General features: G+C 41.4%; 1 protein-coding gene across 2 annotated transcripts; it reads left to right on the top strand.

Moving 5' to 3' along the window:
• The first annotated feature begins 280 nt into the window (after positions 1 to 280).
• Positions 281 to 23,467, top strand: LOC134094753 (CUGBP Elav-like family member 2). 2 transcript variants are annotated; one of them, XM_062548391.1, is made up of 14 exons: positions 281 to 371; positions 8,361 to 8,557; positions 10,132 to 10,214; positions 10,906 to 10,954; positions 11,199 to 11,336; positions 13,921 to 14,000; positions 14,921 to 15,079; positions 15,371 to 15,437; positions 15,879 to 16,010; positions 16,290 to 16,409; positions 17,311 to 17,487; positions 18,346 to 18,489; positions 18,620 to 18,795; positions 19,878 to 23,467. In XM_062548391.1, the coding sequence occupies exons 1-13, from the start codon at positions 319 to 321 to the stop codon at positions 18,745 to 18,747; spliced, it is 1,527 nt and encodes a 508-aa protein (XP_062404375.1). In that variant the 5' UTR covers positions 281 to 318; the 3' UTR covers positions 18,748 to 18,795; positions 19,878 to 23,467. The 2 variants fall into 2 exon arrangements, with proteins under 2 accessions (XP_062404375.1, XP_062404374.1); XM_062548390.1 differs by lacking the exon at positions 281 to 371 and adding an exon at positions 1,871 to 2,212.
• Positions 23,468 to 24,169: the final 702 nt, after the last annotated feature.

A 24,169-nucleotide genomic window follows, 5' to 3' on the forward strand; every position in this document is an offset into this window, starting at 1 on the left:
TTTAAAAAGGTTTCATGGTATCTGAATGTGGTTGCCTTAGGCAGCACAATGCATTAGTGCAGGATGAGCTGTCAGAAAGGATTATTTCAGCCAGGCCAGTCAGCAGAGGGGTTGGGCTCCACTTCACTGCACTGAATCTATGCTTCTTCATTGTAGAGAACCACAGAGAGAGAGAGAGAGAGAGAGAGAGAGAGAGAGAGAGAGAGAGAGAGAGAGGCAGCAAAGAAAGGAGCCATTTCTCAAGGCAATCACACACTAAGCAGTGCTTTTGGAGTGCTCCACTATCTGGCCTCGGTGTAGAGCTTGAATGTTGACAGCATGCGTTGCCCCCCATCTTGTACTCCTGTGAGAAGTGAGGACTTACTGTTAAGGTATGGGTGCGAATTTCCTCCCAGTATAGCAGAATCTGGTTTCTCGTCTAAGATTTGTGTTTATGTTGTGTTTATGTGTGTCCAAGGATGTTTTGCCTTCAGCTTTCTACCTATAGGCCTTTTTTCATCATCAGTGGAAACTGAGCATGCATTTTACTGTGGTGTGGAATAGAATTGATATTGTTCATCTTAAAAGACAGAAAAATAACAGTGTCTCAAACAGGCACAGAATGCTAAAATATAGCCCTATTTAATATGTGAAAATATATTCACGATTAAAGATGACAATGTTATTTATATATCTCCCCTGAGATTATACGGAACTGAAGTATCTCGAGTTGTTGTTTTGTTGTTATATGCACAGAGTTAGGCTGAATCATGGTGGTGTCTGTCATTTAATCAGCAACATTTGAATCAAAATTGCCTGATGAATGCTCTACAGGTCTAATGTGGCTGAGGGGTGAGACAATATTCAGTTTTAAACACCTTTTAGTTCACCTCTGCCTTCCACAAGTAGGCCTAGGCATGTGAAGATCTACTGAACTTGTTTGGTTGATGTCATGTGATTGCTACCTAGTATTCATAAGGATGGACTAACTAAACCAACGCGCATGAGTGGTTTTCTGTGTCATCATTGCCAGAGCCGGTCATGTGGAAATGTAGAGGGTTAAAGGTTCTTGTTGGCTTGGTGTACGCTTGTAGTAGCCCAGGCTAACAAAAACATAAACATTAACAACAACATACTGTAGGAGGACTATGGTTAAATGTAAGGGGATTAGTAGGTTTAATATGGTGAAATAGGATTAGGTGAGATCACAGACTGGCTACAGGTTCAGTACACCTAACCTAAACAAGTCATTAATTGATTGCGCAGAGTTAATTTAGGCTACATTTTGTTGTTTAGTGTTGGAAATTGCCATAATCCGAGTTGCGAAATGTGAATAGTCCCGCTGGGTTTTTCAGGCTATTCCCAACCCCCACCACAACGTCTTTAACGTCCAAACAGTGTGTGTGTGTGTGTGTGTGTGTGTGTGTGTGTGTGTGTGTGTGTGTGTGTGTGTGTGTGTGTGTGTGTGTGTGTGTGTGTGTGAGATTTGCTTGCTGTTTCAAGAAGATAGGTTGTTTTTTTATGGGATAGGTTTTAGATTATAGTTTTTCCCCCAAAAATGTTTTGATCCCTGCTTCTACTCCATATCTCCTCATGTAAAGCACATATTGTAGGGTTAGGTGGTGTAGTTGCCTATTCGAATTCACCACGAAGGGCTTTATTTAACAGCTTGTTTCAGTCTATTCCAGTATTTCACGAGGTGCTGTCCAGAACAACAACTTGCGATGTCGCCTTGTTTTCAATGCCCACGACTAATGAAACGTAATTTGCATAACATCGCAATGTTATTTGTAAAACAAAAAAAATATTTAAATAATTCAAATCCCCCTGTGGTTTCAGAATGGGTGTTTCGGTAGCCTATGGTTTTCAGAGAGAGAGCCACGCCTCCGTTAAAAGGCCATTCTTCTGACCCATTTAGTTTCGCTAACATCATCTTTCGGCATGAGGACAAATTTTCGGTTAGGATTTTGTGAACAACAATGAAAGAGTGGAGAGAAGGGACTGTGGAGTAGTAAAGAATCTTTGACTGTGGAGGGGAGGCCTTGCACCTGTCTTTCTATGACATATCTAGCGCAGTAGCTGAATCACACAAGCGGGGGGAGACAGTCGCGCGTGTTTCTTACACCACAGTGGTAGCTAGTTAGCTACATGCAACCATGACTTCTGTATACAATCTCGAATATCATCCGGATATGAAAGCCGATAGTCGATTGCTGGGCTCTTGTGATACCATGTAAGTAATTTATTTTGTCTTTCTTAACGTAATGATAACACATTGAAGCTAATAGCGTGTAGTGTGGCGTTATTGTGAGCTACACAAGTTATCCAGAGAGCGTAACGGTATCAACCCTTTACCAGCTAGCTTGTTAGCTAATGTTGAAATGCTAACTACTTCAAACTCCCTAGTTACTGAACATATTACATTGCAATAGGATTACAAGTATCGATAGGATTCTTTGAGCTATTAATGATTGTGTCGTGAAAACGTATCAATCCTGGGCTGTCTCTCTCGCTCGCTAGCCATGTAGCGTCAAGTTCTACTTCAATGTGTGAAAGGCGTAGCAGCGTTAACGTTTGTTAGCAGTCGGCATCTCGTGATTCAGCCTGTCGTTTTCACGGTGGTGTTGATCAGCCGATGTAAGATGGGTGTATCGAGGAGAGTAGGACACAAAAAAAGCAATTTTAACGGTTGTGTATGGAAATGAGGAAGTCACGTTAGCATTCTGGCTAAGTTCACTTTGAGGTGCGTTGTTAACGTGCTAGCTGAAGTGGCTAACGTTAACTGTAGTGTGAAGGGCGAGGTATGTAGGTTGCTGTGTTTATCAGGAAACATATGATTTACCATTTCAATAAAATATCACCTGATCGATATAAAGGAAAATGCAACTTGTTTAATTCATATGAATAAACAGTTTGATCCATCTGTGTGTGGTTAAGCGAATGAATGTCAAGCCCGCGCGGCCACCTCCCCTATTTTGCCCAAATTAACGTTAGCAAACTAGCTATGCTGTTGCTACATAATAAACGTATTCAGGAAATAACGTAGCCCAAACATTTTTGATAGCGTTTACTGAACACCCGTATTCAACTTTTTTAATGGCTGAGTTGGTTGTGATCATACGAATATTTAACGCTATCTACTTGCCATTTATATGGGCTTTGAGGTTGGCTAGCTCGCTTTGCGTCACGTAATGGAGGTTGGGGACACATGGGCACGTGCTAACTTAGTTGCTAATGCAATTGTGTAAGGGGTGTTCCAATGCATATTGTTGCAATATGTTATGGTCAAACTATGTTATTATATACATCCACAATGTGGTATTTTGCTAAAATATTTCAGTTGGGTGTGTTTTACACTGCCTTTGTTTAGGATACTGTGCGATTGGTGTCCCAGGAAGCAGATATGGGACAGGTAATATAGGTAGCCTAATGCAGTCTATCTAGTTAATGTTCATTAAGGTTAGGAGTTCTTTGCTTTCCATGGGTTCTGGTTTCACCTTGATGTCAATCCACAGCTGTTCACAACACGTGTCTTCCCACACCCCGCAGCACGAATACATCGTGATCATAAGATATGTGTGTGTATTTTTTTTTATACACACAAAACATGATTCTTGAAGCTAGATAAGAACTAAGTGTATATTTTACTACTGTATACTAAGGTACTGATAAAGCAATGGATATTGAGATTTTGCTGACATTACAGGACATGTGAGACTTGTGCAATAGCGTTTGCAAACTACATGCTTGGTGACACCAATAGCCTGTAGCATATACCATGGGCTGGTAGCAACTTGAAGGGGAATAGGTTAGGTTCATGATAACTACTTGTATAGCTTGGGGTTTTGCCACTTGAAATACAAGTATACCTTCACAATGTAGGCTAATTAATCTTATTGTTTCATTATTTGGACATTTCAATTTTCACAGTTCTCTTTTTAGGGTAGGACTTATCTTGAATCCAAATGTGGGAAGTACCCCCTACTTCTATTTCCTGGTTTGTCAACAATTGCTTTACTCAATTGAGGGACATTCAGTTGTATTCTTTGTTTGTGCCAGTATTTGACCAATTTCCATTTTATGCCAGCTTAAACGGGGCATACCAACAGCTATATCGATCCTTACAGTTGAGTGGTAGTAAAAGCAAAATGTTTTAGGTACGTTTCTCAGCCTAAACAGTGTAGAGATCATTGTTTTGTGCATGTTTTTTTCCCTTTATTTTTATTGTTATTCTTATTTTTACATTTATATCATGGGAGATTCAGTTCAAGTATGTTCAATAATTTATGTAGGTATGTGAATGTTCAGTACACTAATATAGGAGCTTGTTTACACTGACGGCAGGGGGGGGGGGGGGGGAGAGATTATCTTCTACATATGAAAGCTTTGTTCATTTTTGTAGTCTTTGTATTAGTTATCTTGAGTATTTGAGAGGATCTTGTGTTTTAAGTTTAAAATGCTGTAGTTTAGCTCTTCCAGGCCTCTAGACTACTCAGACATGAAACTGTACACGATACCTTGTGTTTACACCATAGGACCAAGCATGTAGCTGTCAAGCAGCAATAAAACAGATTAATTAGTGTGAACTTCAGAGCACTTAATAGACTACTAAAATTAGGTATAACCAGAGAGTGGTCTCCATGTGTGACGGGTCACGATAATGCCAAGGGTATAGACCTATTCATGCAGGAGTTGGTGAAAATTTTGATGCAAAATTATTGCAGCTTATGAGATTGTGTTGAACACGGAACGCATTGGATGTAACCACCTCGTACACTGCTCTAAGAGTCTACATGTCTATGTTGCCTCACCTTTTTGATCTTGTATTGGGAACGTTTCGTACATTTGATTTAGTCCTTAGTGAGTGAAAGACCTAATTAGATTGTCTGTTTTAATTTAATTTGTCATGAGACTAAGTACCCTCCACTAGGCCCCATTAACTATTTTTGGTAGAACCTTCCCACATGGGACTCTACTGTAGCCAGGCTCAGTTTTGTTGGGTTTATAGAGGTTGAACATTATTGTCTCTACAATTGATTTCATGAACACAGAGATACGCATGACAGAACTGCTAATAAACAATACATTTCTATAGCTCTCATTTACAGTTGGGTACCGCTATCTTGGACGTTCGAACTGGGGGGTACACAGGGTTCACAAGGGTTCATAAATTGGAATTGGGGTTTTCTTACTTAATTATATTTATAACTTGTGTGGTGAAGCTTTTGTTTGAATGCATAGTTTCATGATCAGGGTAAGGGCTTGACATTTTCCACACACATCTCTGTGTAGTGTAGGCCTTCCTCAAAATATATTGGCTAACACTTAAAGGCACTGAATGTATTTATTTTTAACCTCAATATATCAGCTTCAGTCATTTTGACTGTAAACCACGGTTAACAAATCCTGCACCTAGCGTAGCTGGCTCCAAAACAAATCCACCTGTACCATGTCCAGGGGTAAGGACTCAAGCCATGGGAAGTATTTACAACATCAAGGTAAAATATAAATGTTTTGTGACTGTGTGCCAAAATTCCCAAACTACATTGTATGGTTATGATGTAACAACGAAGAATGACAATGATCAAAGCTCTTACCCTGATTGTAAAAGTCCCTGCAGTTATAACAATTGTATTGTTATTGGCCATACCAAACAGATAAATATTTGTTATTGTTATTGGCCCTAAAGTTGCATAAAGATGTATCTCTTGTCCATTGCATATGCCAACAGCGATTGACAAGTTGAGTATATCAGCTTTCTCAGTTCATGGGGAAGTAGAAAGTATAGCAATTCCATGGTTAGCCTGTTCCAGGTTGATTGCACCACAGTCACTGAAGATACTAGCAAGCAGTTATTGGGAAGTCACACCTGGTCAATGCCTATGAGATAGGCCTACTGATGTAACTGAATGAGTTTGTTGATGGTTTGACACGATCATCGTGTTTATACAAGTAACATGGTTCAAATCTACTAAATTATTTAGAACACAGTTTGATGGGCCAAACTGTCCTAGTTATGCCTACTCAATTTGTTTGCAAGCAACCAGTTTGTGGAATTATTTACTCAGTTAACTTTGAAAGAAATAATTTCTGTACACATAATTTAGAGTAATTTGACATCTGAAGATGTGTGCACAATAAATTAATGCTGCATCACATGCTTGAAACTGGCTTGCTAGTCTGCTGTACAATTGCTTGCCGAGTGGTGTATGGCTTTGTTCTTAAAAGTGATATGAATAAATAAATAAAAATATTTTACAAGGTGAAACTGGTGGAATTACTTCCCCACTTAATACAGTAGTTCATTTATGAATGACAGACAATGCGGTGGCTTGTAGATGAGTTTTTGAGGTTCTAATAGGGTAAACAAAAACCCTAGGCACTGTAAGGATCCGATGGGACAAACAGCCAAAACTAGGAGCCATCTCACAACAGTCAAAGGCAAATTTCCACATGCCTGGATGTGTAATGCAAATTTAATGGTGAACGCTCTTTGATAACTTGTCAGTTTTGATAGAAGTAGCTTTACATGTATCCACTTTGGTGCTGTAATTGTATGGATGTATTGCGTGCCCTAATAAAAGTAAGTAGTTTGATGGCAAAGCTGACCGCTCCTACACCTTTTAGTTTCAACAGTCTTTTGAGACGGTCATCTGCCAAGGCTATCATCAGACCTGAGGCGAGGAGAGAGGAGGAGTATGTAGCAGTAACCTGACCTTTCTGTCCTGGCTCCCAGCCTTATCCAGGCACGAGGTGTCATTTGCTTACAGTTAAACAAGTATTTGAGAGGAAGCCAGTTAAACAGCGACATAGACTTTTAATTGGGTTACATGACAGTAATTAAAGATAGCAGTTACTGTTTATCTGATTGCTTTCTGTTGTACACTCATTTTTGGGTAACAGAACGTTGTGGGCTGGTGTGCCAGTGCGTTTTCCAACAATCTAAGAGTGAGCAGGAGTAGAAGAGCTTAATCTGTTCGGTTTAATGAGTCCAGATCAGAAGGCAAAATGTCTCGTATCTCAAACAGTCATGTACACTAAAATTGATTTGCATATAAACATGGGCAAAATGTTATTTCCAGGTAATACCTGAAATGTTTGAGATAAGTGATTACAACCTGTACTGCAAGCTTTAGGTGTGTTTGGCAGGTCCCCAACAGTAATGGGCAGTTGGAAATGATACCATGGGCTGCCTATACAGGGCTCGTGCTCTTGTATTAGCACTCACTGGCTCTGAGTGGTATTGGCCACCGTTGCTGTATTGCCACATACCCACCAGGTATTTACACTTGGGAAGATAATGGCCAGGTCAGTCAGTGTGCACATTTGTTAAGGCCAAAGTTGATCATACCTGGCGACGTCTATAGGCAGTTGCACTCTAGGTTTGTCACACAGTTGTGTATGAGCACTGACAACTCGACCCACTCCCCCAGCACATTTGCCATGGGGAGCCTGATAAATGGTGTCACATACCTCGGTGACTACTGCCTGGCAGGGGCAGCCTTCGATGTGTTTATGACGTCCATCTCTCACTTGGGCTATTGTGTTGCTTTGGGATTCGTGAATGGTATTTGCCAGCCTTTCCAAACAATACCCTTTTGTCAGCCCTTCTCTGGAAGGGGAACCATAAGTCGATCCCTGTGCTGTCACTAAGCCGCTGAGGAAGATATGGTCCAGCATCATCTTCGCAAATGTTTGGATTGTAAAAAGCTTCAGATATGGTTATTGAGTTTGTCAAGAGGACCAATCTTCAGGAGGCCATTTGCACAGGCGTTTTTTATAGTGTTTGATTACTTGGCATCTTTCAAGGTTCTGGACTAACAGGACGCCACACTTGTAGTGCTAGCAGCTACGTTTTGTTAGCATTTAAACTGGGCGATGTCATTTAAGTCCTTTAAGGATCTTGGTGTTTCAGCTGAACGATTGAGCTCTATGTGTAAGAGATGGATAACTCGCACACAAAGGTCTGTATAGTTTTATCTGTGTCACTTGTTTCCCCATCGCCTTTGTGGGTTTGTTTGATTAGTTTTTCTTCCAATACTTGATGCACTATACGCGTATGTACTTCTAGACTCTTCAGGCTTTTTCATGATTGCCCATCTTGTCTCAATATTGGGTTCCTCGCGTCATCTCAGTCAGAAATGAAAGCATGTGAGTCTGACATATATGATGTGTCATTGTTAGTCAGACTCCTTCTCACGCCATCTCTCTAGCATATGAAAGGGTCATACAGACAACAGGGCAACATTTGCATTTACTTAGATGGAATGTCAATGTCTGAATGTTTAGATAGGAAAGCGCACAAACTCGGGTCCCCCTTCTTACAATTGATGTGCCGTTGTCATTATATTAAACAAAATCCACTCCTTGCTCTTTCACAGCAACAGCACTGGCAACAACATGAATGGGTCTTTAGAGCATTTGGACCAGCCCGATCCAGACACAATCAAGATGTTTGTTGGGCAGATCCCGCGGTCCTGGACAGAAACAGAGCTGAAGGAATTGTTCGAGCCTTTTGGTGCCATTCACCAAATCAACATTCTTCGCGATCGCACTCAAAACCCACCCCAGAGCAAAGGTAAGCTTGCATTAGCTGATGTCAACCACAGCTGCTACCACATCTGGCATGCTTTACTCTCGTTTCATTTCATCCTGACCTCTCTGTTCTGGGTGTCTACATCACAGCCAGTAGTCTTTTTTTGTATAGTACTGTTGTTGTGATCTTCACTGATGTGTAAAGCTCATAACACCAACAGTGTCAAGATCTTCACCACGTGTTTGCAGTAGTTTCACATGGCTGTCACGCTGCAGGGTGTCTATAGATGCCAGGGCATAGTTGGCCTCTACTTTATTGCATGAAATCCGAAGCCCTGCCAAACTGTGCACCTCCAGTCAGTGTGCTTAAATCTATTTGGGAAAGTAGCCTAGCTCAAGAATACAGCAGAGGGTTAAGTCAGGAATTAAGTTGATCAGTTGGTATATGGAACATTCCAGTAATTTCCAGTCATTATTGGTTTGCTTTTGCACCATTCTGTACTTTCTTTTTTGTTGACACATGGGAAGGTGATTCTGTGTTGCCTTAGATTGAATTGACTGTGTGATTATCAATGTTAGTAGGAGTGGTTTCAGTTGCAGATCTTTAGAGCTTTGCCATCACATCCATAGCAACACCACTGACTAAACAGAGCAGGTGATTATATCTCACCAGAAATTCAATAACACACGTTGTGTCCTTGTGATGGCTTGCAGTTCCACCAGCAGAGCTCGGAATCATTACTCAATGCTCTTGCTGTTTTGTCTCATTTTCAGCTCAACATGCATGGAACTGCAGTAGTACGTAACATGTGCTTTATCCAGATTGATTCTGCTGGTGAATTTCCATTGACGAGATGTTCCTATTATTCTCCTGGAGGCCGTTACCATGACGACCACATATTTTGCATATGTGCATAACCGGGCATTGATACCCATGACTAATGTGAACTGAATATGGAGATATAGCATAAGCCCTGTGAAGAGAGGCAGAAATAAACACACCTATTCACCTTGGTGTCGAAACGGCTAAATATAACCGCCATAGAAGCCTCCGCACAAAGAGAACCGCGGGCTCGCTGCCGCCTTCACCAGCGCTCCTGCAGTCGGTAGAGGCGGGCAGAATCGGCAGCAGCAGCGGAGGGCTCCGTTATGTAGGTCAGAGACTCTGCAGTGCTCCACTTTTACAGCGCTACTGACAGGCAGCCTGAGTCGCCACTGGCATTCTACTGGGACGCCAAGATGTAGAGCGCGTTCCATCTCCTCTCTTGCCTGCTCTGTTGCACACACACATACGCACCCACCCCCACTTCCACCCGCTCCCCCACCCCCCCTCCTGCTTTGAGTGTGTGCATGAGCACCCTTGCGTTATGTAAAACACTGCTGCCTGTGTTGAGTGTTCAGGCCTCTCACGATTTTAATTCAAAGTCAGGTTTGATACAGGCAGGGGCATTGTACCAGTTTGTGTCCAGCGCTCTTTGTAATCCTTTTCTTATAGCTTCCCTTTTCACGTTTGTCTTGTCGTGTGTGTGTTTGTATGCATCCTGCCTCCAATCTGTGCTCCTTTTCTGCCATCTATTTTAAGTCTTGTTCTTTAAACGCTCCCTCTTCTCCCGGCAGGTTGCTGTTTTGTTACGTTTTATACTAGAAAGGCAGCTCTGGAGGCCCAGAATGCATTGCATAACATAAAAACCTTAGCTGGGGTAAGTTGATGTTCTGGTGTTGGGAATGTATCTTCCTGTTTTTCCCTGTATATCTCAGTTGAGCGACATAAATCAATGTAGTATGTGCAAAGTAAATTTGCCTTAATGTATCTGGCTTTTAACCACAATTTATTAGAACAGCTCAAAGCCAAGTTACCCGTCTAGTCTTATTTTCTTACACGAGTCATTCATTATAGTTTAATGTAGAATACATAAATGATGTCATTTTCACCCATGCTGTACAGACAGCAGTGTGCCATTGGCTGTAAAGGCAGAACTCGAACTCTGCATTGTTGTGCTCCTGACGTTAATGCTCGTGCTGAGAGGACCATCTGTATTCCATGCTGGTCTGTTTCCCCCCCAAAAAAGCGCATTGCCAGTTCTGGTGCTCTGCCTTATTTTTAGTGTTGCTCCTGAGAGCAGTGTCAGGCAGCCTGTAAGTTGTGTTGAGCAGGGAAACATTTGTGCTGATATTAAGGAAAGGTTATGATGTGTGGACCGTTTCAGGTGCATTTCGGTATGAATTCTTCTGAAGCGCCTTTGGATAAAGTTAAATGCATTCATTCACTAGCATATGAAATACATTCCATAAATCCTTGGCAGGGTATAATCTTATTGTTTTTGGTATAGTGAAAAGTCACATCAACAGTTACTGAAATAATCATTTCATTTTTTTTCTCTATTTTACTAGATGCATCATCCCATTCAGATGAAGCCTGCAGACACAGACAAAACAAATGGTGAGCCGCTGTGCTAGGAACATGAAGTTGTTGTGGACCCTGTCAGCACATTTTAGTTCCTCACTGGGTTTCGTTTCTGGGATTAAATTATGAGCTCAGCTCCCTTTTGGTTTTACAAAGAGACTAGAGGGAGGACTAAAGAACTTTTCGGAGGGGGGGGATGAGAGAATTCCCAGAGGACTTAAGAGAAGGCTTCATAATGGCAGCGAGTACACAAAAGTTCAAACATTTCTTGGTTTTGCAGCAGCTGTGGAGGACCGCAAACTCTTCATCGGCATGGTGGCCAAGAAGTATGGCGAAAATGAGGTGCGGATGATGTTCTCCCCTTTCGGACAGATAGAAGAATGTCGGATTCTGCGTGGACCTGATGGTACAAGCCGAGGTGGGTAAACTTCAGTTTCTCCAACGTTTTGTGGGGGAAATGGCCACTGCAGCATCACGTTCCCGTGACCATCCTCTGTTCTGACCATCCGGTCTTTCAGCCCCTCATTCTGTTCTGTCACGTGCATTGAGCACACTGGCCTCAATTCTGTCCACAGATCAGCTCACCATGAACACTCCAGCAGAATTCAGCTCACATTTGTGCGTACACGCAGAAATGTACAGTCACACATACACATATTTGTGTGACTCATTTAGGTTATGAGCATGCTTTAGAGACTCTCAGCACTGAGGGCTCAACGTACACTGGCTCAACGTACACAAAGATGGCACAAATAGCACGCTTTTCTGTCCGCAGAAAGCGAACGCTGTGCCTTGCCATATTGGGTGGAATTAACAAAGTTTTCACTTCATCGGGTAAACGGTGCTCATCACCGCCAGTCACCTGCCTCTAACATAATTTGCGGTGCCCATAACTGAACAGTATAGATCATCCGCAGGCAGTTGAATGGAGTTAACCGGTAGCAGAATGTAGCAGTCATGATGTCAATAAGCAGCCATATAGGGATACAAGTTCTACTCCATTTAGAAAAAAAAATAATAAATACTTTAGCATATAGGCTATGATATGACGCATCTAATAGCCTACCCTCATCTAGTAGATGGGGAGTAGATGATGTGGAAGTACGACATTATCTCTGAAGGTTCCATTAATTGATGCAATTTGGATTACACCAGCAGACATTTTTCACCACAAAACAGACTTGCACTGTTTTCATACGTATGCTGGAATACCTAAATGAATCAAGTACTGTTAACACTTCTCCCATCTTTTTGCTCAATACTCAATACCACTTTCCCTTCAACCTTCCCATAGATTTATGCATGAGTAAGAAAAGCGCACTGTGCTATTCGGAGTTCCTATGGCAGGCAAAATGCACTTTCATCCATGTGCAGTCTGTTTAGTAATACAATGCAATGTTTTAAGGTGCAAAGGTCAGAAACGGGCTGTAATTTGGCGGTAATTCTTAGAACATCTAGGCCTGCTTTTGTGAAAACCGTGCTAAAATAACAATTATTATATAAAATGAAATAGTTATTGTCTCTTTAATAATGAAACTGTTTTCTCTTCTAACGTTCAGTATTAGTCACTTTTACAGGAACTGTGCAGTAAATTGGTTATTTTTAGTGCACACTTGTAGTGTACTTCATGACTCATAGTCAACTGTGTGCCAGTTGATTTATTCTCTGCTGGAACATGGGCTGACTGTCTGTCTTGCCGTGTTGAACTAGGCTAAAGTTGTCCTGATCGCCTAAGACGTGCCCCAAATGATTTGTGGACACTTTCCTGTACACCAGGTTATTTTTGGCATCTGGTAAACGCACTCCCTCTCAACCCCAGAGATACGACTCATACTGGTTCTCGCTATGGGTGTCGCTTTAATATCTCAACACATGGTCCTCTAACATTCAATTGCCCCAGTGTATCAAAGTCTATCATTGTGCAAACGTACTTCACTGTCATTATACCATTTTTGTTTGTTTGTTTTTCGAAAGCATCGCTAGACTTCCAGTGGCACAAAACGTGTAGACTGCCTTTTGCCTCATGTGATTGAATCAAAGTCCAAACCGTTTTATCTGTTTCTGGGTGGGAATATTGGTGTCTCTCACTATGCTAGTGGTGGAAAGTTAAACATTTGCCAGTCGAAGTCGCTTACATGTGACTGCTCCCCTCGTTGGGTGTTTATCTCTGTATTGACCAACCTTTTGGGGCTTTGTGGAAAACACACTTCATGCCTGGACCACTGTAGATCTGTGTGGATGCTGAAAGCCTTTTTGTGTTGTCTTGTCTTTTTTGTCCCCCCTGTACTTGCACATGCATCTTTCCAACATGATACATTCACCAGAACAAAATAATGAGCTTTTAAACATTTAGAGCCAGGGTGACACTCATTCGTTAGTATCTTCCTGTTCTCGAATAACCGCCTCTGTGCTTAACACTTCCTGTTTTTCACATAGCCTGAAATTGCAGTAGTGTTCATTGTCCTTGATAATGGCCTTTAATATGCGGTAAAAGGGGAAATATATATTTTTTGCAACTCCTAAAGATGCAGTCTGCAATTCAGTTTTGGTTTTGCAAAAACTACTGGATATTGGAGTTCAATAGACATTGCACCTCTGCTTTCGGAGGTTCTGAAGCACTATATTGATTGGCTGTGATAGTTAGCCTAATGTTTTTGCACCCACACTGAACAGATAGGGGGCCGCAAAGGGCAATTTGCTGAGTTTGACAAGGGTATAGAATCGCGGACTGTACCTTTTTAATGCCAGTGCAGTGGTAGCATGTTCAAACATCTTTACTCAAACTTTGTGTGAGTGTGTCTACTCTCTGTGTGCTAACCAATGAGAACGGCTCTGTGTGCTTTCAATGCCATTCTCTGTTCTCTGTTTTTGTCATGTTATTTTCATAATGGCTTGTCAAAACCTTTTGTCTTGTTTTTGTTTCTCTCTTGTCTCTCCTCCTCCTTTCTCCTATTGTCCCACCTCCTCCCCTCCCCCTCCCCCTCCCCCCCCTTCCCCTACAGGCTGTGCATTTGTTACGTTTTCTACCAGGGCAATGGCACAGAATGCAATCAAAACCATGCATCACTCTCAGACTATGGAGGTACTGTACCCCTCAGCCCTTTCTTTGATTCCCCTCCCCAACTCAGACACACACCTCATCTTATCTGGACCTCTGTGTCTCAGCGTAGCTTAGTGCTCAGTTCGGTCGCCTATGCAAAACTTCTGAGTCCAACTGACTCTTGTGCAAGCACACTCCAGGCCACTTTATTTGCTTATTTTATTTTCTCCTACTGAACTATTGATTTGATCACAAGAAGTTCCTATGCCCAAGATTGAGGGTCTTATGCTTTCAATCTCTTGTCTGTTGCGGTTGTCAAGTGTTTAGAGTGGGCATGGAAATTAATAGGGAAATAGTGAAGAGCCATTTCCATGTGTGCCTGACAATTAGAGAAGTGCCTGATGAATGGCTTAAGAAATACTTTGTGACGATGCTCGTTTTTGTATCTGTCTGAACCTTGTAATGGGGTTTGTGTTTGTAAAATTGTGTACATTTCTGTGTGTGTGTGTTTGTGTCCCTGCCCCCCCATTTTTCTCTTAGTAATTGTCCTGGTTTCCACTTTGTGTGTGTTTGTGTGTGTGTGTGTGTGTTTGAGGGCAGCCTGTGCTCTGGTCTGCATTGTTGTGTTTGGCCTTTAATTGATGCCTTGACAAAAGTTGCCGTGATGTAATGTTTTACCACAACAAGGGAAAGCGATGATTTTAGTTCACACTCTGGTCTTATGCAACCACTGGTCCCATTTTGCTGATTCATTAGTGTGGAGCTTTTTTGGTTTTGCCCCCACCCCCGCCCCACACACACACACACACACACACACACACACACACACACACACACACACACACACACACACACACACACAGGCCTGTGTTTCATCTCTGGTAGCCATGACAACACTGGAACGAGTGTGTGTGTTTAGTCTGTCCTAAAAGAGTGTGTTTTTGTTTGTTTGTCCTCCGCAGGGCTGCTCCTCTCCCATGGTGGTGAAATTCGCAGACACCCAGAAGGACAAGGAGCAGCGGCGCCTCCAGCAGCAGCTGCAGCAGATGCAGCAGCTCAACAGCACCTCCTCGTGGGGGAACCTCTCGGGCCTCGGCGGCCTCACTCCACAATACCTTGCCGTAAGAGCAGGCTGTTTCTATGGTCACCACCACTAGCCCGGTTAAGGGAACCCCGCCCTAAGTCATTTAGGGGGCAATGATGGACCTCTTAACCTTGTTAAGCTGTGCTCGCGCATGATGTATTGTAAGTGCTGTAAGCACTCTCTGTGAGCCACATGACTTGGCATTTATCCCCATGTTGATAATGGGTTTGTGTATTGAAATGGAGGATGTTTCAGATGGCAAAGCGTGAGATTGTGATAGCATTTGATGTCGTCATGGTAATAGCTTTTGTTCATTCTCTCCTTGCAGTTGCTCCAGCAGGCAGCAGCCTCCTCCAGTAGCCTTGGTTCGTTCAGTGGCGTGCAGCAGCTTGGTGGTGAGTCACATGGATTAAGACAGAATGCAAACCCTGACTTAAAATCCTTTCCAACCAGTAAGCTCCAACGTGCCAGTCAAAAAAAGAAACGAGCCTCACATTCGGATTGTTGTCAGATGAGCCCCTTTGGGTGACGGCTCCCTGTTGAGTGGCTTCATTTCATTTTTTTCTTCTCGTATTTTCCCTGAGCCATTACCTCTTCTCAAAGCCACTTTGTGACTTTCACATGGGAAGTCTTTAACGTTGACACTGTATGAGGGAGAGATCTTTTGTAACATGGCAGCCATTCCACGTGATTTCCAGGCCGGTATGAATGAGTACAGGATTGCGAAGAAGGCCACGTAGGAAGATGTGCCATAATGGTGGCGAGTGTGTTGAAAAGTACAGCACACCTTGCTTTCAGTTTCAAACTATTCATGTAGAAATTCTGTCCCGTCTCAGGTATGAGTGCCATGCAGCTGCAGAACCTGGCCACGATAGCTGCAGCGGCTGCGGCTGCTCAGACCTCCAACCCCTCTAGCGCAATGTCGTCCTCCACCAACGGAGGCGGCCTTGGAAGTCTGGCTAGCCAAGGTGTGTAAAATACCTTTATTTCAGTGTGTGTTCTTGTACACTGTGCACACTGCATGCCTGCAGTACAGGGTAACTATAGGGCCTAGGGTAACCACTCTATTTGACTTTGAAAGTTCAAATGCTCACCTTCTGTTCGTTAAATATTTTATTGTAAGTAATTTGTAGAATTGGTGTTTTCACTGATTTAGCCTGATTTACCCAATGTTGTTGGGTTTTGTTTTGTTTTGTTTTTTAAATAACATGATGGCCATTTATTTGTATCTCCCCCTGAACCATCAGGTGTCGCAGGCAACTCTAGTGCAGCTATGAGCTCTCTGGCTTCTTTGGGAGCCCTTCAGGGCCTTACAGGGGCATCCGTTGGGCTCGGCAGCCTAAGCGCCCTTCAGGGAAATGTCAACAGTAAGTACATGCTCACACACACACACACACACACACACCGCATTTATATTTATCAATTTAACAGATGCTTTTATCCAAAGTAAGGCATAACATTCAAGATTCAGTGCATAGGAGACGTTGGGAAGGAATTAATGCTTGATGCTATCAATCAGTACTATTACTAGAGGATGGCGGGGAAGCTACACAAGCGTTCCGTTCACGTTCCGTCTACTGCTACAATTACCTTCCACTAAAACCAATGGAAGTAGCTACACCAGACGTGATAGCGGCGCCTATGTTGAAAAAAAATAGGCCAATCTCCTACAATGGATTGTATGCGTCACAAACAGAACGCCTCAGTTACGCCTGCTCCTGGCTTTCCTATAAGGGTGTGGATGTTACAAGTACTAGTCAAGTGTTGGAGGAAGTAGTAGAAGAGGAGAGGAAAGGGCATGTTCGGTGGTTAGAAGTGGTAGGAGAGGACACGCACACATACCTACCCCTGTGCAAAGTGTTCTGAACTTTTTATTGGGGAACCTGTGTGGTGACATCATATATAAAATGTGGTCAGTTGGAGCCAACGCATAATGTTTGGAGAGCAGTGACTTCTAAATGGGATTCTGTGCGCGCACACAAAATGATTTGCACGCTGCTATTGGACATGAGCGTGTTACGTGTGTCATCCGCTAGAACAGTGTTCAGTGTTTCCTCTCTGTACATTTGGACCACTGCCACAAAAATATTGCCATCGCTGCCTCAGAATTGTGGCAGGCACGCAATATTGTTTAGAGGTTGCGGACTCTTCTGCCCCTGCTGCCAACACAAAGATCTAACTAAATATTGGTCCCCGACATTTTGCTGAGTTAACCATCTTCTGTGCTCGTTCAGAGACTCTGTCCTAACGCCTTTGCTCTTCTTTCAGGTATGGCTGCCCTTAATGGCGGACTGGGTGGCACAAGTCTAAACAACGGGTCGGCAGGTACCATGGATGCCCTTACCCAGGCGTACTCAGGGATGCAGCAGTACACTGCCTCTGCCCTGCCCTCTCTCTACAACCAGTCTCTGCTGCAGCAGGGTGCTGCAGGAAGCCAGAAGGAGGGTAAGGCCACCGTCTCATCTCTTTATATAATGCGCTTGCTGTGATAAGTCAATGTTGACCACAATTGGTCAACGTTAATATTTTAATCTTCGCAATATTTCAGCAGTCCCTGCAGGACTTCACAATGGTGCGATTACAACAATTAGCACACATTCAACCAATACCTATGAATTCTGAGCAACCTTGCCATTTTGTCTGCAACTACTGCAACTTTTCTCCAAAGTTGACCAATTATAATAGTTAAAAAAAAAACTCTCCAACCACAGCATTCCCTTTTATTTAACCAGTTGTCAGCACACTAACTTCCTTGTTTGATATTGTAAAGCTATACATGTGCGACACCTCACGTAAGCATACCTCACGCAAGCATACTGACAACTGCGAAAGGCCTTATGCTTTTTGTTCTGCGGACCTTTCTTCAGCAGTTATGCTAATTCAGAGTTTAAAGTAACCTGTACTCTTGTTTGGACCATGAATGACGCCTTACTGGCTCATAAACTCTCGAAGTACGAGGTAGTGCCAAACATCATTGTTCCCGCTTTTAAGTAATGAGACAGAGGATGAAATTAAACAGTATTGCATTATTACATCCTTTTCTGACCGTTTTGTTTTCAATGTGATTTCGGTTATGCGGCCTTGTGAGTACACTCTGGCCGCTAGACTGATTTGTTTATTTATGTTTTTGTCGTCCTTGTATGCTGTTTTTCACTCTTGTCCACCCTATAGTATAACATTGTTGAATTTCATACATTTATATATTATTTACCATTATATAGTTACAATTATGGCACAGAAAAAATGATATATGATCTTTGTGCAAATGTGATGTTAATCTCACTTTTCTCCTCCTGTGTTTAGGGCCTGAAGGGGCCAACCTCTTCATCTACCACCTGCCACAGGAGTTTGGGGACCAGGACGTCCTGCAGATGTTTATGCCTTTTGGAAATGTGGTATCTGCCAAAGTCTTCATTGACAAACAGACCAATCTGAGCAAGTGCTTTGGTATGTGTGTTACCTTAACTAGTGTTTACTTTAGTCATATTGTACTGCAACCAATTGTTATAATTTGTCTTATGACTTGTACCTAACGCCTTTCTTCACTTCCATTAAAAAAAAAAATATATATATATAGGATTTGTCAGCTATGATAATCCGGTATCAGCGCAGGCAGCCATCCAGTCCATGAACGGCTTCCAGATCGGCATGAAGAGGCTGAAGGTGCAGCTGAAACGATCCAAGAATGACAGCAAGCCCTACTGATGTCAGCTGGGGTTCTCACCCCCTTGCTGTCAAGTTAGCACTGCAAGGGTAAGTCCTCTATGATGCGCCAGAGGCAGACATTGCTGTAGATATGGGCAGGGCTGTGGTATTGGACATGAAGATTACTTTTATTTGTCATTTATTTGTCCAGTTTCTTTTGTTCTTTATGAAGTTTAGCTGTGAATGAAATACATAGTTTGGTAAAAGTGTGGTTCTTTTTACATTTTTCATCCAATACTTTTTAGACGGGTGTGATTTAAGCTTCTTTTAAGTTATATGCTTGATTACTGAATATGAGTACTGACTGTACAGTATTAAGATTTAGAGAAGAGGCTTGCACTCCTCTTAACCAAGTCAAAGACTTGTTCATGGCACAACAAACATTAGAAATCGTTTTTGTTCATTCCAGTTTTTTCTTCCTTTCAATTGAAGCTGAACAAAATGTGTGTTTGTATTCAGAGATGGACAGTGAGATTGCTGGCTTGACATTTTGGTTTAGGGAGAAAATAACATACAATGTATATTTTTTATACAAAAATGCACTGCCTCAAATTGGACTTTTCCATTTCTAGAGTGGACTCACTTTTTTTAGCTCAGTATTATAATGCTGTTTGCGACAATAAAAAAAATCCCAGATTCCCAGGCCCAAGCATGGCCTTTCATATTTACCCTGCTTTGCCTTCCTGTTCACTCACGTTGCCAACTGTGTCCGCTGTTGGGTGTTCGCTACCATCGACTGAAGCTTGAGTCAAAATTTCTCCAAGTGATTTTGTTTGCCACTTAGACTAGATGCATGACTTCATCTATGTATGTGTTTGTAGGCCTTTTTTTTCGCTATTAAAGGGCAACATGCAGACGTTCTGTTTGCTGTATTGTCCTTATTCTTGCTACTTGGTGCTTTTACATCTCATTGTCGCGTTTGTAGTCTAATAGGATGTGCACAGGTACTTATATTTGTGTGTGGTCGTGTCGCAATGTGTCTAACTCTCTCTCTCCTCTTTCTTTCTTTATCTCTTTCTCTCTATCTCTTTCTTTCTCTCCCTCCCACCTGTCCTTTGTCTTATGTCCCCTTTTTTATGCCCCTCCCCCTCCGCCTTTTTCCTCTTGGTTCTCTTGTTTTCTTCCCTCAGAAGAAACCTCCATCCCTGTTTGCTCATCTTTGTTGTAGCATGTCTCCATGACTCTCAGATCCAACCAAAAACAAACCCTTGGCCTCGCTACCACATCATTGTCTGACGGCTCTCTTAAGTTCAGTCATTGCCTGACTTCCATCTGTGTTCAGATGTTATGTGAATTTCTTTTTTTTCCCCTTTTTTTTTCTCTTCAATTTTGTTTTTGTGTTCTTTTGGTTTGGTTTTGCATGTAACTTAATTTCACATCAAGCTGGTCTGAAATCTAACCTGTGTTTGTACAAGACTGGATTTTTGTAAACAGATTTAACAAAAAAAATCTGTGGGGATACGTTTTTTTTTCTTTTTCTTTTAATCCCAGATCTTAGTAAACTTGAACGTTCAATACAGGGATTTGCACACAACCATCTAATGCCACTAGCAATACTGTTCATTGACTTAAGAAATACACTGAGCAGTTTGAAGAGAGGAGAAGGTTAGTATCTGAATTTGCCATACTTTGACCAAGGGCATTGCTATTGCCTCTTCGGAAGGAAAAAAGCATGCTTAGGTTTACTGGGATTTTTTTTTCTCATGAAAGCACAGAACATTTTTTTAAAGTAAAAAAATTCACCCATTTTGGGAACGTGCTACCTACAATAGTCTCTTTTCTAGAACTGATTCACAACTAGACAATCTGTGGTTTAATGCACACTAGAATACCTATATTTTTACTGTTGAGATGTAAAATAAAGGAGAATATTAGGATAAATACTAACTGCCCCAATAACAAAGGTGTCTGTGGATTTAAAAAATTGACTTAATTTGTATGTGATGTTCCAATGTGTTGTGTTTTACAGAAAGCTGTTTTTTTGTTTTTGTTTTTTTAGAGAATGACAAAGGCTTTCTAACAATACTGCTATTGCTGTTGTGAACTTTTTTTTATTTTTAGTTGTCTTTAAATCTAGTGCTTTGTTTCGATTTCCTCTTACTGTGTAAATCTCTGTACCAAAGTGTGAGATTTATATAGAAAATGGTTTGCCAACAATTCAAGTGCATTTCTTTTATATGGTCTAACATGGTTGTTTTAATTTTCTGTGTGTTAATGAACAGATTATGTTTTGCGAGATAAAGTTTGGAAATAGCAGTAAGCATGTCATTTGAATGGGATGGACATGTTTAAAACCTCCCTTGTTAAATGTGCAACCATCGACATACAGATGTGAAGTCTCTTGTTTTTCCTCATAGTCTACATAGATTTTCACTGAAGCATGCTCACATGTAAACAGTTTTTCTAAGACGGTTCATCTGTATTCTACAGCTCTATAACCATGAGAACACATGACATGTTGTTCAGGCACAGAGGTACGCATTTTCTAGTTTTACGGAAGTGTACAGACAGAGCACATTAGGTATTAGCCACCCTGGTTGAAATGTCACAGGATTTGAGGTGTCTCAGTTTTCGGTGTCATAGTTAACTTTTAGGATGTTGCACATACTTTATTGGTTGCCAGAAATTAATGTTTACATACACGCACAGGAGCACCACACCTTTTTCTCAGATGATTTTCTTCGCAAAACAGCTGTAGGCCTTAATTAGCTCATCGTTTCTCTTTGCTATAAAACCCAAGTCAGAGGAATAGCCTGTGTTATGAGGAAAAATGCTATAAACCTCCAGAACAGATATTTTACCAAAGCATTCCATTTGAATCTGAAAAAGCTTACAGTTTACATAGCACAGTACCCATCCCTACCCTCGTAGTACCCCCAGCGGTCTGCATTCTATCAGGATATGTCTATGATAGTTGTGGCACTATAACATTCACTCAGGGTCTATTGTGTCTGGAGAAACACATTTCTGTTTAGAAAACAAGTAAATTTATCATGGACCTTCTGTGATATCTCTCTTTGGGACCACAGAATCAGACACAAAATGAAATGGAAAACAATTGCTCTCAAATCATAACTTGGTTTTTATTAAAATTAAAAAAAAAAAAACTTTTTTTTTCTTCTTCACAGTGGTTTGACCTTTAAAAATAAAGAGGAATGATCACCATTAAAGATTCAATTTTTTGTCCCAGCACAAGGTATGGGGTATGTGCACTTTCCAAGATGTGCATAGAGTGAAATGTGTTCTCAACCACAAATGCATGACATTTTTCCTGTGTTTGAAATAAATGGTGTGTGCATTCAGTACTTAGTTATTGGTTTATATATATATATGGTGCACATGTCAAATTAAAATACAAAAAAAATAAAATAAGTGCCATAATATCTGGAGTAACTGCCTAGAAGGTATTGGTAGTAGTAGGGACTTGAGCTGAATCCTTATGGAGAAAGGGGCACCTTTTTGTTTTTGTTTTTTTAAATATGTGAACCATCACTTTTCAGTGTTTCTTGTGGATGTTCATTCAAATGATAAACAAATAATGAAAGTGGGGTGAAACACCAATCTGGCCTCCATCAATAAAACTTGGTTCATTGCAATGTGTATGTTTCAAATGCTAAATCTGATTGTGGTCAAACACCATATTGAATGGGGCAGTGAAAGTGACCCATGCATCTGACCTTTTAATCTCGAAATAATCTGATTTTAATGACCCACATTGGCATGGAACCATTAGTGTCGTATACCATACTAGGTATTGTATAATGTGATAATTTTGCCACAAAACCTAAAAGTTGTCAATCAGTTGAGTGAATGATTGCCATGTGACCCATACTTTTGTTTAAGCTATGTCATAAATGAATATAAAAGCACAATATTGAAACGGGTCATGAAATTAAGTGGCAATGGTGACTATTTCTCATCCCCCACACTCGACTTGTATGGTTTGTTTCTGTGTCCTTTTCTGGTGCTCTGAAGTGCTTTCAAATCAAATTTGTAGTTGCTTTGCCTCTTTTGGATATTGTGGAATAAATGTCCTTTCTTTTCTTTCTCCTTTGTAACATTTAAGCTTGTATGTAATCTGATAGTTTTATTATCCTTCAAAGATTTTGATAGATACATGTGTTTTGAGAAAAGCCAAAGGAATTGCATTTTGGTGTTTTTGCCTGCATAACAAATGACCTTGGATATAAGGCTTTCCTCTTTATACAGCTGGTTGTACTAACACATTTTGTACCGGTGGATCGTTTTTATATTGGAAATTAAAGGAAAAATTCTATATTGGAAAAAAATGTCTGGCCTCTTCCTGCGGCCTTGTCTTTACTGGTCCCCGGGTTTGGCATATATGTGGTACAAGGACAGTTTGATTCTGTTTTTGAGTTACACAACCTTGATTTTCACATACTGCTTATGCATCACCTCAGTGTTGATTCATGTCTGTTAATCGAGCACATAACTGTGTGTCTCTTTTTGCTTGTGCCACTTCGCCTCAAAAGCGGTAAGTGTCATTTGTTTCTGTGAAGTCTGTACAGCTGACGCTTTAGGCAATTATAGACGTCACTATATAATGTGTTAAGTAAATTATTTGTAGTTTTAGGTTTTTTACTGTTTTGTCACAATGTGTGTAGTTTGGACAGTATAGATTTCTTTTGGTAGATGTTTGTTCTTGTGTGGTGTTCTCTGCCCTTGTCTCCAATATTAAACCATTTCCCCAAATTTCTAAGTTGTCTGTGTGTGTTTAGTTTCCGTGCTTGTCCAGTGTTGTGGTGGTGTCGTTGTGCTACGTCTTTGTCTATGACCTCTGTTTTACTGTCTTTTTAGCATCCCCCTCACCCTTTTTATTTCACCAACCAGTATGTGCTATAGACCTACTGTAATTTATGATAAACATTTGTGAAGGTTTCAATCTTCCCCTCTTTTATCCAGTTACTGTACATTTAACCATAGCCATGTTATGGTAGGGGGTTTGGCCTGATTTCACTGTTGTCTGCTGATTGTGAAGTGGGTTTTACTGTCTCACTGTCATAATCCTAACCTAATTCATCTTCATCACCACATCAGCCCCCCAAGGTGTATCGACCAACACAAATGTTGTCCTTGACCAGTGAGACCAGTCTTGCTATTTCATAGTAATTGTCACACTCACACCACTATTTTATGCAATGAACAAAAATCTCACTCTGGCAAGTACAGTGGAACTCAGTCAAACAATCTACATTATGTACTAATTGAAGACAGGAAAGACCAGTTTGTGAATCAGCTAGGCGTAGGCTACTGTGTCCGTAGAGAAGCAGGACAGGACCTACCCGAAAAGTGGCAGCAAACCTGCACCCCCTGCTGATCACACAAGGCTACTTACGGAAGAGGTAGGCTAAACAGCTTTTCTGTCCCTCAACATATAATTTCTTATTTCCCCAGTCGGGTA

Source organism: Sardina pilchardus, chromosome 10 (genome assembly GCF_963854185.1).
Source record: "Sardina pilchardus chromosome 10, fSarPil1.1, whole genome shotgun sequence".
NCBI lineage: Eukaryota > Metazoa > Chordata > Actinopteri > Clupeiformes > Clupeidae > Sardina > Sardina pilchardus.

Bases quoted from the DNA above. Each gene is read 5' to 3' on its own strand.
- LOC134094753 (XM_062548390.1), top strand. From the start codon at position 2,136: ATGACTTCTGTATACAATCTCGAATATCATCCGGATATGAAAGCCGAT. The intron at 10,955-11,198 runs GTGAGCCGCTGT...TTGGTTTTGCAG, and splicing joins AGACACAGACAAAACAAATG to CAGCTGTGGAGGACCGCAAA. The intron at 15,080-15,370 runs GTAAGAGCAGGC...CTCTCCTTGCAG, and splicing joins TCACTCCACAATACCTTGCC to TTGCTCCAGCAGGCAGCAGC.